Raw genomic sequence first — 12822 nt, 5'->3', positions numbered from 1 at the left:
AAATTGTTAAATTAGTTTATTGAGTAATGAGCACTTTGGGGATTTCCTAGTATTTCCTATAGGTGTTACTAAACCTTTAAATATTCTGCTTTCAACTCTGCTGTATCTCTTCTATAAAGACCATGAAGATTTGTACAGGGCTTGTAACAGTTGAAAAGAAACTGGAGACCCTGGTAAGATGTGACCCTAGTGTGTGGGCTGAAAGGTGCTTATTGCACATATTAATTTATTTTCTCTTCAAAAATGTATCTACTGGGACAATTTTGGTTGATTTCTTCAATATTGCAACAGTCTTCTCATTCAGTTTAACACATTCCCTAAAATGCTGCAAAGGCTAGAAGCCATGTCACTATATAGTCTTTATGTTGAGCCTTTCAAACTATTTTGATTTTTACCAGACTAGCAGGAAACCCATTTGACCTTGAAACAACCTTGGCATCAGTAACTAAAGAGAGGGATTTGCTTCCAGGTTCTTTGTTCTACTATTTATCAACCTACTCTTTACTTGAGAATTTACCTCTATTTGCTCATATAGCTGATAGTCTATTGTGAGACCAAGGCTTATACTATATCTGCATATACTGTAAATATCAACACCAACATTTTGGGTTTGTTAGTGGCTATATTCTAATGTGCATTTCCCTATTGTCTATCAATCTACTATTACCTGAAGAATGCTTCATTCCCAGCACATAACTGATACCTTGAAGTGAGGCACCCGTAGGTTTTACATCTGCAAATACAAATAGAGCCATATTGAAGTATTTCCAAAGGAGACTAACGCCTACATTTTAATTTTATGCAAAGGATCTAAATGAGTAGAATCCGTTGGTTTATAAGTTTCATCCCCTTTCCTTCAGCAAGTTAAGCCCTTATATGTCTGCTGATATTTTTTAGGAATCTTCTCCTTGAGCGACTGCTGTTTCCTTTTTTTATATTGCTCTACAAAACAATTTTTATTTCAGATTATGTTGCAAAGAGCAATGGAAAATAAAAGAGTAAGGAAAATGATATTATATTACATAATGGAAACCAGAAAAAATAGCAAGACATAATAGGTATCAGCACATAATGTTTCAAGTAAGAACTATATGCAGTACCTAGACTTTATATAAATATGATGCAAATGTAAGGAACTATGGGCCAGATTCAATTCAATGAGAAAAAGGATTATCATGTGAAAAGTCATAGATAAGATTCAATTTGAGATGCAATTCAATTCAGAAAAACGTATCTCACTGTTTATTACGTGAAAACTCTATTGAAGTCTATGGGGAAAAAAAACTGAAACTGAATTTCAAGAAAAGTTTTTTCTTCTTGAATTGAATCTAGTCCAGGACTTTTCACGTGATAAACAGTGAGATAAGTTTTTTTCCCTGAATTGAATCTGACCCTATAAATGAGACTTCACTGATTCTTGTCCACAAACAGTCACATGCTTTTATACAATTTGCACCAATATCATTTCCTCCATCTATATAAAAGGAGAACCTTATGAGTTTTATCAAATATAAAATACATTTTTACATTCTAAAATGTACTTCCAAGGGCAATTACTGCACAATATGAGACAAAGTAAGACAAATACAAATTTTTTACAACATAATATACCTAGTACGTTATTGCAACAGGTAGTAGCAGCTCTTACATCAAACATACATGTAGGGGCAGCTTTATCAAGGGTCGAATTTCGAGGGTTAATAAACCCTCAAAGTAAAATCCCTCGAATTCGAATATCGAATTCGAAGGATTTTAGCGCAAATGCTTTGATCGAACAATCAAATAAAAATCATTTGATCGAACGATAAAATCGCTCAAATCGAACGATTTTAATCAATCAATTGAAGGATTTTTATTCGATCAAAAAAAGGTCCCCATAGCCTAACATTGCACCTCTGTAGGTTTAAAGTGGCGAAGTATGAAGTCGGAGTATTTTTTAAAGAGACAGTACTTCGACTATCGAATGGTTCGAAAAGTCGAACGATTTTTACTTTGAATCGTTCGAATCATTCGATTAGATCGAATTTGATCAATTCGATAGTCGAAGTACCCAAAAAATACTTCGAAATTCTAATTTTTTTCCATTCGAATTCTTCACTTGAGCTTAGTAAATCTGCCCCGTAAAGTAACCCAACTGTAATAAATACAGTCAATATAGCAACTTAGAAGTTGAATGTGCACTTGAAATAAGAAGGATGTGGGTTTTTTGGTAGGTAACAAGAATTCTCATTCCAGGCAGTGTCATTCTGTGGCTTCTTCAGAAAATAAAGTTCTGTCTTGGATAAAAAGGTCATTAACTTGAGGGATAGGTCCCTGGTAAGGCCTCACCTGGAGCATGCAGTGAAGTTTTGGGCTCCAAAAGGATATTAATATGCTGGAGAGAGTGCAGAGATATGCAATTAAGCTGGTTATAGACTGTCAAGGTTTCTCTGGAAAAATGCACTTGCAAGGGGATATGATAACTCTTTATAAGTAGACTAGAAGACAATATAGACAAATAGCAGGGGATCTTTTTTCCCATAAAAATGGTCAACACACAAGAGGCCACCCCGTCAGACTAGAAGAAAAAAACCTTTAATTTGCAGTGTTGGTGGTTCTTCACAGTGAGGTTGGGGAATGCACCAAATGCCTTTAAGAGGGGATGGATGTTTTGTTGGACAAGCATAATATTAAATGCTACTGTGATTCTAAAATCTGCAATTAGTGCAGATATTTGTTATATTGTTTATGTATGTGAGTGTATAGGTAGGTTGCAAGTACTGTATGTATATATGTGTGTGTGTGTGTGTGTGTGGGGTTTATTTGGAGGGACTGAACGTGAAGGTTTTTTTTTTACTTAACTATTTAACAATGTAACCTTACCTGCCTTACAATTAGGAGAGTCAGTTATATGGCACCCCAAAGCATATAAACCCCTATGATTTTCCTTTGATACACAGAAATAACCTACACATGCCTCAGTACATTGCCTAAGGTGTTAAGTAGAAATAAAACTGCAAATTCTAATATAACTTCTGAAAATGCTACAAACTTGCCTTTGAAACAAATACCATTGGACATCAAAATAAGACATAAGTACCTCTAGCTAAACACTATCCATCTGTTATATAACTTGTTATTAAGATAAAAGCCTTATGCAAAAACATATAGTGGCAGATTTAGTAGAGGTCGAGTTGTTTTTCGATGGAAAATTCGAGTTTTCAAGGGTATTTTTCAGTCAAAACTCGGGTTAAAAATAAACTCAAAAAATTTGCATTTTTTTAAAAAAAACTGAAATTTTTCGAGGTTTATTATACATTGAAACTGGAAATAGCTCAAATCCAAAAATACACCATCCAAAACCTGTTGAGGTCATGTAGAGGTTCCATGAACCATTTGAAGATGTTAATAGCCTTCACGATGTTTGAGTTTTTTTTTTAAGTGGGGTTTTGCTTGAAAACTCGATCAATTCGAGAGATTCTAGTTTTTTTTGCTGAAAATTTGATCAATTAAAGGTTTCGGGTTGTTAACCCTGAACTGGTTTGAGTTTTTTACATTCAAGTTTTTTCTTAAATTAGAAACCATTAGAGGTGTGATCTCATTCGAGTTCATCCAAGTTCATTTAAAGGTCTAAAAAAGCTCACGAATCTCTAAAATTCAACCTTTGATAAATAACCCCCTGATAGTGTGATTAGTAAAGCCTTTATGTTATATGATGCTCATCTTGAAAGTCAAGCATGAACTGCAGAAATGTTTCATTTAAATAATATTTCCTTCTTAATGTCTGCAGTACCATGGATTATGTCCAGAATATCTCAGTACCAAGAGATTTCCATCTCCTAGCATTTTCCAATACCGAAGAACTTCATCATATTATTTTTTTTGGACTGTTACTGATGTACCTACTGGCTGTGCTTGTAAACATGCTGGTTATTGTACTTGTGAGTCTGGTATCCCAGCTGCACACCCCCATGTACTTCTTTCTGTGCAACCTGGCAGCCCAGGACATTATCACTGTCTCTGCCATCTTGCCCAAGCTGATGACCATCACCTTTATAGGGGAAAAGAGCATTTCTTTTTATGGCTGCATAACACAGCTATTTCTTTACATATGTTGCAATGTAGGGGATTTTCTCCTTCTGGCCATCATGGCGTATGACCGATACGTGGCTATTTGTGTCCCTCTACGTTATCATCTGATTATGAAACCCAGGTTCTGCATCCTGTTAGTGACAACATCATGGACTTTCAGTGCCACCAATGCAATGTGTTATGCTTTGCCTATATCTCATTTGTCGTTTTGCAGGCCTATTAATATAAATCATATATTTTGTGAAATTGTATTCTTGCTGGAGCTTTCCTGCAGTGATACAACTCTCATTAAAGCATTAATAACAGCTAATGTAACATTAATTGGGATTTTTCCATTTTCATTAATCCTAACATCTTATGTGTACATCATATATACCATCCTGAAAATGCCATCCTCAGCCGCAAGGCTCAAGACTTTCTCCAGCTGTTCTTCACATCTCACTGTTGTGTTACTGTACGGTGGTTCAGGCATTATCTTGTACATGAAACCAGTCTCTGAAAACTCTCAAGAAGTAGACAAGATGTTTTTCCTTATTTACTTGGGTTTTATTCCAGTGTTAAACCCATTGGTGTACAGCCTAAGAAACAGACAGGTTCAGTCTTCTGCAAGAATAGTATTTTCCAAACATCTAATAAATTATCTGTAACCCTTTATCCAGAGAGCTCTGAATTTCAGAAAAGCCGTCTCTCATGGGGGCAAATTCACTAAAGGATGAAGCGCCTAACGATAGCGTTAATTCGCTAGCGTAGCGCATTTTCATTAATTCGGCGATTCACTAACGGACACTGTCGTAAATTCTCTAGTGTTACTTCGCACCATTACGCCTGGCGATTTTGTGCAACGGACGTAAATACGCAAATTCACTGATGCACGCATTTTTCTGAACGCTACCTTTTACGCCAGACTTCCTTCGCCACCTCAGACCAAGCGAAGTGCAATAGAGTAGATAGGGATTGCTTCAAAAAAAGTTTAAAAAAATTCTAAGTCCCAAAAAACGCTGGCGTTTTTTCTGGGTGATAGGCTGAAAAAGATCTAAAAAAAATTTTCTGGCTCCCCTCCTTCCCCCCTACATTTCCTAACTCATGGCACCTTAACTATACAGTGGGCACATGTGTAGGGCAAAATAAACATTTTATTTGCTGTTTTGAAGGTTTCCCAGGCTTGTGTAGTGATGCTACATATACCTCCATTGTAACTTCAATTTGGCACCGTATGCAAATTAAGCATCGCTAGCGTAAATTCGCTTTGCTTGGCGCATTAACGCTAGTGCAACTTCGCAACCTTACGCTTACCGTGAGCGCAACTTCGGAATTTAAGTGAATTTGCGTAGCGCTGGCGAAAATACGCCTGGCGAAGTGCGTTATCCAAATAAGCTACGTTTTTAAAAATTCTCTGTAATAATAAAAAAAGTATCTTGTACTTGATCTAAACTAAGATATAATTAAATTATAATTAAATCCTTATTGGAAGCAAAACAACCCCACTGCGATTATTTCATGTTTAAATGATTCTTTAGTAGATGCCATGAATATCCAAACTACAGAAAGATCCATTATCTCGAAAACCCCAGGTCCCAAACATTCTGCATAATAGGTCCCATACCTGTGTAATAATTGGTTACAAAAGGTTGCCTAAAAAAAAACTCTGTTTCTAAGACAGTACCTTTTACTTCATACATGTAAAGTAACCCTACTGTAATAAATACAATCAATATAGCAACTAATTAGTCGAATATGCACTTGAAATAAGAAGGAACTCTGTTTTTTGGTAGATAACAAGAAGTCTAATTCCAGGCAGTGTCATTCTGGGGCTTCTTCAGAAAATAAAGTTCTGTATTGCATAAAAAAGGGCATTAACTCAAGGGATGAAAACATAATTCTGCCTCTTTATAGGTCCCTGGTGAGGCCTCATCTGGAGTATGCAGTGCAGTTTTGGGCTCCAGTCCATAAGAAGGATATTAATAAGCTGGAGAGAGTGCAGAGACTAAATGCAGCTAAACTGGTTATAGGATTGGAGGATCTAAATTATGAGGGGAGACTGTCAAGGTCTCTCTGGAAAAATGCACTTGTAAGGGGACATGATAGCTCTTTATAAGTACATTAAAGGACAATATAGACAAATAGCAGGGGATCTTTTTTCCCATAAAAATGGTCAACACAAGAGGCCATATTGTTACACAGAGGGCAAACTTTTCAAATGACATTTAAAATCACTTTAACATGTATCACTTAGACATCTAAACTATTGGTACTAGTGGGTGCTCTATTAAAGTTCTACACTAAATAACTTTGCTGGCACAGCACAAAGCTGGAAGCTTCTGTCCTTTATAACTAAAGGAACGCGGGTGTAATTGAATCGTTCTACTAACTACAATTGGCAGTAATATTTCTTTAAATATTTGCCACTGCACTCTACTCTTTCCAGGTTGCAGATTCAACTGAAGCAACAACCAAGACACTGTTATTCTGTCTATAGGGACCTTCTGCTATACATCTTTAGTCTATTAACCAGTGCTTGGTTGATATGGTAAATGGAACCCTAGAATTTCATGACTAAATTAAAAATTGGAGACGTTCAGAAGACCAGTTGTTAGTTTTCTTAGAATGCTATTATCTACATCACCAAGAGCAAAGACTAACGATGGGCGAATTTGTCCCGTTTCGATTCGCCAAAAAATTCGCCAGAAATTCGCGAAACAGTGAAAAATTTGCTTTTGTGAATCTTGATGCCTGCGTCAATTTTGACGCCCACGTCAATTCTGACACTCACGTCAATTTTGTGACCGGCGTTAAAGTCAATGGGCGTCCGAATAATGTTGATGCGCAACAGTTTGACGCGAGCGACTTTTTATTCACTGCCGTCCAAACGCGGAAATTCGCAGCAAATTCCCACCTGGCGTATTTATTCGCCCATCACTAGCAAAGACCATTTTAAATTATGAAAACTCCAAAGTAAACAGTGACTCTGCAGACATTGCACTTACATACAGATTAATAGGTACTATAACACACAAACAATGTCTATCTCTTTACTCAATGCTAGGGATGCACTGAATACAGGATTCGGTTCAGGATTCGGACAAGATTCAGCCTTTTTCAGCAGAATTCGGATTCAGCTGAATACAAGTACGTGGCAGAACCGAATCCAAAAAAATACTGCACTTTTCGTTAAATTAGTGTTCGGATTTGGTTCGGTATTTGCACATGCTTTATTTTTTTTCAATTATTTTATTTTAGATTATGTACAGAAATGGCCAAGAGTGACAAGAAGATGTCATTTGATAGATGTTTAATAAACCAATATATTTATTTTAAATATTTAAATATTTGTAGTAATGGGCCAATCTGTCTCATATTGCTTTGCCCAAAAAAAAGTGAAACGGTGGAAATTTGAAAAACGCATTGAAGTCAACGAGAGTTTTTTCGCAGCAACATTTTTTTGTGGTGCCTTTTTTTCATAGCAACACCTCGCAAAAAAATTGCTAATCACTATTTGTGAGTCTCACTCTCCTTTTCACATAGGGGCACATTTACTTCGGAAGTATCCGCGCAACTTTGTCAGACATTACACATGTTTAATGCACTGTATTTGCTTTGATTCATCTTCGGGTACAATTTTGCAACAACAATCTTGATCTTCACACATTCCCTATAATGTTGCAAAGGCCAGTTTATATGGCCACAAAGTCTCTCAAACATCACTTCTCAGAATTTTGAGGGGCACCTGTAGACAAGACAAATGTATTGAATTGTAGCATCTCCAAAGGAAATTAAATACAAATTGAATTAAATATGAAATTAGTATTTTTGTTTGCGCTGTATCTAAACATTAGCCGTTCTACATGTGTAGTATTGTATACATTGATGTGGAAGTTGTATCTCAGTTTAGCTCTCATACAGTATATCTGCTGATATTACTGGTAGATTCCTCTTTTTTTGCTGAACAGCAAAAAAAAAAAAGTACTGAAACAGCTGTTAAATTAAATCAAAAAGCCTCAACTGTGTCAGTGCTTCTGTGGGCAATCTTAGACCACTATCCCAATTATATGTATTGTAGAATTGAAAAAAGAAACCCGCGTGCATAATAACTGCCAATTATGTCTGTATCCTTTCATAAAGCCACATGTCTAGTACCACGCATCAAAAAAAATAAGTGGATAAGTGAACCACAAAAGGCATATTATTGTTTAATTTGCTATGAGTTTGTGGTACAAGCACATCATGCATGTTAGGATATATAAATTCAAAGGAATGAATTTATTAGGCTTACAGGGTACAGCTAGTCTGTTTCTGGTGTAAAATCACAATTGTGTTTAATTAAATGCAAGAAAGAAGCATCGATGGAAGAGGTCCCCAACCTTACCTGTGAGCCACCATCAATGGTAAAAAAGAGTTGGGGAGCAACACAAGCATGAAAAAAGTTTCTGGGGATGCTCTGTTTTGCAGTACACCTTCTTTTATGGAAATAAAACTTGACTCTAAGCCAAGAATTCAAAAATAAGCACCTGCTTTGAGGCCACTTGGAGCAACATCCAAGTGGTTGGTGAGTAACATTTTGCTCATGAGCCACTGGTTGGGGATCACTGTTCAATGGTGTAATAGTGGTACAACCTTCTGATGCTGCGATACTAAAACAATTGGGTCTATACATACATTAGGTTATTTCAAAAGGTAGTCCATAAGTATATTCAGTGAGGACTACTAGCCTTTAAAATGATTACGCCATACGAGTGGAGAAGTCTACCTGTGGGCCTAATAATAGTAACTAAATATAAATAACTTACTTATCTATGTCTCTGATGATGTTTAGTGAGCATCCACACAAACCATGCATGTTTTTGGAGAAAGCAGTATCTCTAGCATAGCAATGTCCCGTTTAGAGTTGTCATTAATCAGCATTTCCATTTGACATGGTGGCGTTCAGGCTCTGTGAAAACGTTTTTTTCCTTAACAAATGCGGTACAATGGATTATGCAATGAATTTCACAGTACCAAGATCCTTCCATCTCCTAGCATTTCCCTACTCTGAGGAAAATCACAATGTTATTTTAATGGGATTCCTTCTAATGTATCTGCTGGCTGTGTTTTGGAAATGTCTGGTATCCAATCTGCACACCCCAATGTATTTCTTCCTGTGTAACTTGGCATTCCAGGACATTATTTCGGTCTCTGCTTTTCTTCCAAAGCTGATGGCCATCACAATGACTGGCGTAACCAGCATTTCTTTTCTTGGTTGCATTACACAGCTATTTCTATTTATAACTTGCACTGATGGTGATTTTCTCCTGTTGGCCATCATGGCTTATGACCAATATGTGGCTATTTGTATCCCTCTGCGTTATCACCTCATTATGAACTCAAGGTGTTGCATCCTGCTTGTGACAATTTTTATGGATTTTATGTGCCACCAATGCAATGTGCTTCTCTTTATTTATATCACGTTTGTCATTCTGCAGGCTTCTCGATATCAATCATATCTTTTGTGAAACCATATCCATGTTGAAGCTTTCCTGCAGTGACACAGCACATATACAGACTTTAATAGCAGTTGAAGCACCATTAATAGGGATTCTTCCAGTTGGGTTGATCCTTATATCCTAAGTATACATCATATTTACCATTCTGGAAATGAGAAGCTCAGCTGCAAGGCTTAAGACTTTCTAGAGCTGTTCTTCACATATCACAGTAGTGTTGCTTTTTAGTGATACATGTCTTAGCTTGTACATGAAACAAAAAATTCTCAAGAAATAGACAAGTTGCTAACCCTGATGTACTTGGGTTTTATTCCATTGCTAAACCCATTGGCGAACAGCCTTAGAAACAGACAGGTTCAGTCTGCTGTAAAAATAGTATTTACCAAATATATAATTAATGCATCATGTAAAGGTTCTTTAACATGAGGGTGCATTTAAGGCAGTTACTTTCCGTAATGCCTTTAAGAAAGGCTTGGATATTTCCTTTGACATCACATCAGTAGACCACTATCAATCCAGGAACTGGAATAAATGAACAAAACTGAAAAAATAAAAACATTTTTTGCTAAAGTATTGAAGATATTTTATTTTTACTGTTGTGTCCTGGGAACAGAGTAGTTGGCAACTGTGTTGGAAATTGAAACCAATCTTTAGTTTGTTTCCTTATTTTGTTTTGGGGCCTAAAATATAACCTTTTGTCTGTTGTAAAACTAATAAAAAACCAAAAGTGAATTGGTTCCGAGGTAATGTCATAACCTATAAACTTGCTAACTAGGCTAGGTCTATATCTACCTGTTTCCACTCTCTCTTTCTCTCTCTCGTTGCAAGACTAAGGGGTGAATTTGTTTACAATTGAATTCCTATTTTTTCCATGAATCTTTAAAGATTTGTGGTTTTCCTATTTTTTTTAAAAAAAAAAAGCTCTAAAAATTTGAGCTTTATTCAGTGTAAAAACCATGAAAACCTCGTTTTCGGCAGGTAAAAGTTGTTGAGGTCCTATAGAAGTTTTTTCAGATCATTCAGTGTAATTTTCCTTCGTAGTTTTTCTATTTGGATTTTTTAATAGATTTCATAATATTTATGGTTTTAGGGGCAGATTTATCAAAAGTCAAATTTTGGAATCATGTGAATTTTTCTTTACTCTAATAAATTTTAATATACTCACAATTTGAAATGATCGAATAGGGACGATCCGCAAATTGGATTCATATTCGACTAAACTCGAATGTCAGGAAGGCTATTAACATCTTCAAATGGGTCAATGGACCTCTGCCAATGACTTCTACATGAACTCGGCAGGTTTTCGGTGGCGAATAGGTGAACCTGAGTTGTTCCCAGGGTCAAGGTATGATAAATCTCGAATTTCAAATTTGACTTCGAGTTTGGATTATTCCCAATTTGAATTTGTGATTTTTCAACAAAAATCCAATTTGAAAATTTTAATTTACTATTCAACTCTTAGGGCCCCAAGCTTGAGTGAAGGATTCGAAGTAAAAAAACTTTGAATTTCGAAGTGTTTTTTGGGCTAATTCGACCATCGACTACGACTTTGACTTTGACTTTGAATTGAAGGATTTGAACTAAAAATCATTCGACTATTCGATAGTCGAAGTACTGTCTCTTTAAGAAAAAACTTCGACCCCCTAGTTCGCCACCTAAAAGCTTCCGAACCAAATGTTAGCCTATGGGGAAGGTCCCCATAGGCTTGGCTAAATTTTTTTGGTTGAAGGATAATCCTTCGATCGTTGGATTAAAATCCTTCGAATCGTTCGATACGAAGGATTTAATCGTTCAATCGAACGATAATTGCTTCGATCGTTCGATCTAATTATTTGCGCAAAAATCCTTCGACTTCGATATTCGAAGTCGAAGGATTTTAATTCCCAGTCGAATATCGAGGGTTAATTAACCCCCATATTCGACCCTTGATGAATTTTCCCCTTAATAAATCTGCCCCTTATAGAAAGTGAGTGAGAATGAGGCTGCTAAATAGGCCTCTAACGGCTGTTTTATAACTATTTGAATATATTTTTTTTCCGTAATTAATGTTTGTGTATTAAAACTCCCAAACTCGAATTGTGGTTTCCAAAACTCAAATGACTTTGATTTACTCTAACTAATAACTATGGATGGGGGGGGGGGTGGAATCCCTTTGGGTTGAGATTTTGACTGGGCAAAAAGCTACAAAGAAAATTATCATTGGTGTATGCTATAAACCACCTTGAATAAGATTGGGGCCCAGTTACTATTACAAATGGCGGCTGCTTCATAACTAGGTCAAGTTATTATTATTATTATAGGTTACTTCAGTTATCCAGACATTGACTGGGATAATGTGGTTGCCAAGTCAGAAAAAGCTAGTAGGTTTGTAAATATGCTGAATGACTTTTTATTTCAGCTCGTTCAAGAACCTACTAGGAATGATTCTCTTTTGGACCTGGTAATAACTAATAATTCTGCACTCATCTCTAATACATTTGTGTGAGATTGGGTTGTAGAAACAACTCTATAATGGAGAAACTAAAACGCTAAGCTTTAGACATGCAAAATTTGCCAGTATAAGGGCATCTCTGCAACATTTTAACTGGAAAGGCTTTTCACAGGTTGAACACAGAAGAAAAATGGGAAGTCTTTAACATGCTGCTTAATAAATATACTTGTCAGTATATTCCCCTTGTAAGCAAGGAACATCGTTGCAAAGCCCTTTGTGGTTTGTCAGAATTGTTGGTGTCGAGGCTGATAAGAAAAACTTTTAAGGCTCTCAAGTTAGCTGGGACAGCTGAAACATTTGTCAGGTATAAGGAGGCCAATAAATCATGTAAAAAAATGCTATCCGGCAAGGAAAAGGGCATTGCAGCAAGGAGTAAAATTAACCTAAAATTATTTTTTAAATATGTAAATTGTAAAAAAACTTAATGAGGATGCGAGCAGGAACCTTGACTCTGCAATGGCAGTGGATGTAATCTACTTGGACTTAGCCAAAGCATTTAATACACTACCACATAGAAGGTTAATGGTTAAATTAAGAAATATTGGCCTGGAACATAGTACAGGTATAGGATAATTTATCCGGAAACCCAATATCCAGAAAGCTCCGAATTACAGAATGGCTGTCTCCCATGGACTCCATTTTATCCAAATAATCCAAATTTTTAAAAATGATTTCCTTTTTCTCTGTAATAATAAAACAGTAGCTCGTACTTGATCAGAACTAAGATATAATTAATCATTATGGGAAGCAAAATCAGCCTATTGGGTCTAGTAGACTTAAGGCATG

General features: G+C 36.2%; 1 protein-coding gene and 1 pseudogene across 1 annotated transcript; both read left to right on the top strand.

Annotated features, from left to right (window-relative positions):
* Positions 1 to 3773: 3773 nt before the first annotated feature.
* Positions 3774 to 4718, top strand: LOC121401273 (olfactory receptor 2A1/2A42-like). Its single transcript, XM_041585619.1, has one exon. The coding sequence runs from the start codon at positions 3774 to 3776 to the stop codon at positions 4716 to 4718; it is 945 nt and encodes a 314-aa protein (XP_041441553.1).
* A 4329-nt stretch (positions 4719 to 9047) lies between these two features.
* Positions 9048 to 9971, top strand: LOC121401272 (annotated as a pseudogene).
* Positions 9972 to 12822: the final 2851 nt, after the last annotated feature.

Source organism: Xenopus laevis, chromosome 3L, assembly GCF_017654675.1.
Source record: "Xenopus laevis strain J_2021 chromosome 3L, Xenopus_laevis_v10.1, whole genome shotgun sequence".
Lineage (NCBI taxonomy): Eukaryota > Metazoa > Chordata > Amphibia > Anura > Pipidae > Xenopus > Xenopus laevis.
Note: the sequence above shows the minus strand (reverse complement) of the source record. Positions and strands in the feature narration are given on the sequence as shown.

Excerpts from the sequence above, each read along its gene's own strand:
- LOC121401273 (XM_041585619.1), top strand. The coding sequence starts at position 3,774 with ATGGATTATGTCCAGAATATCTCAGTACCAAGAGATTTCCATCTCCTA.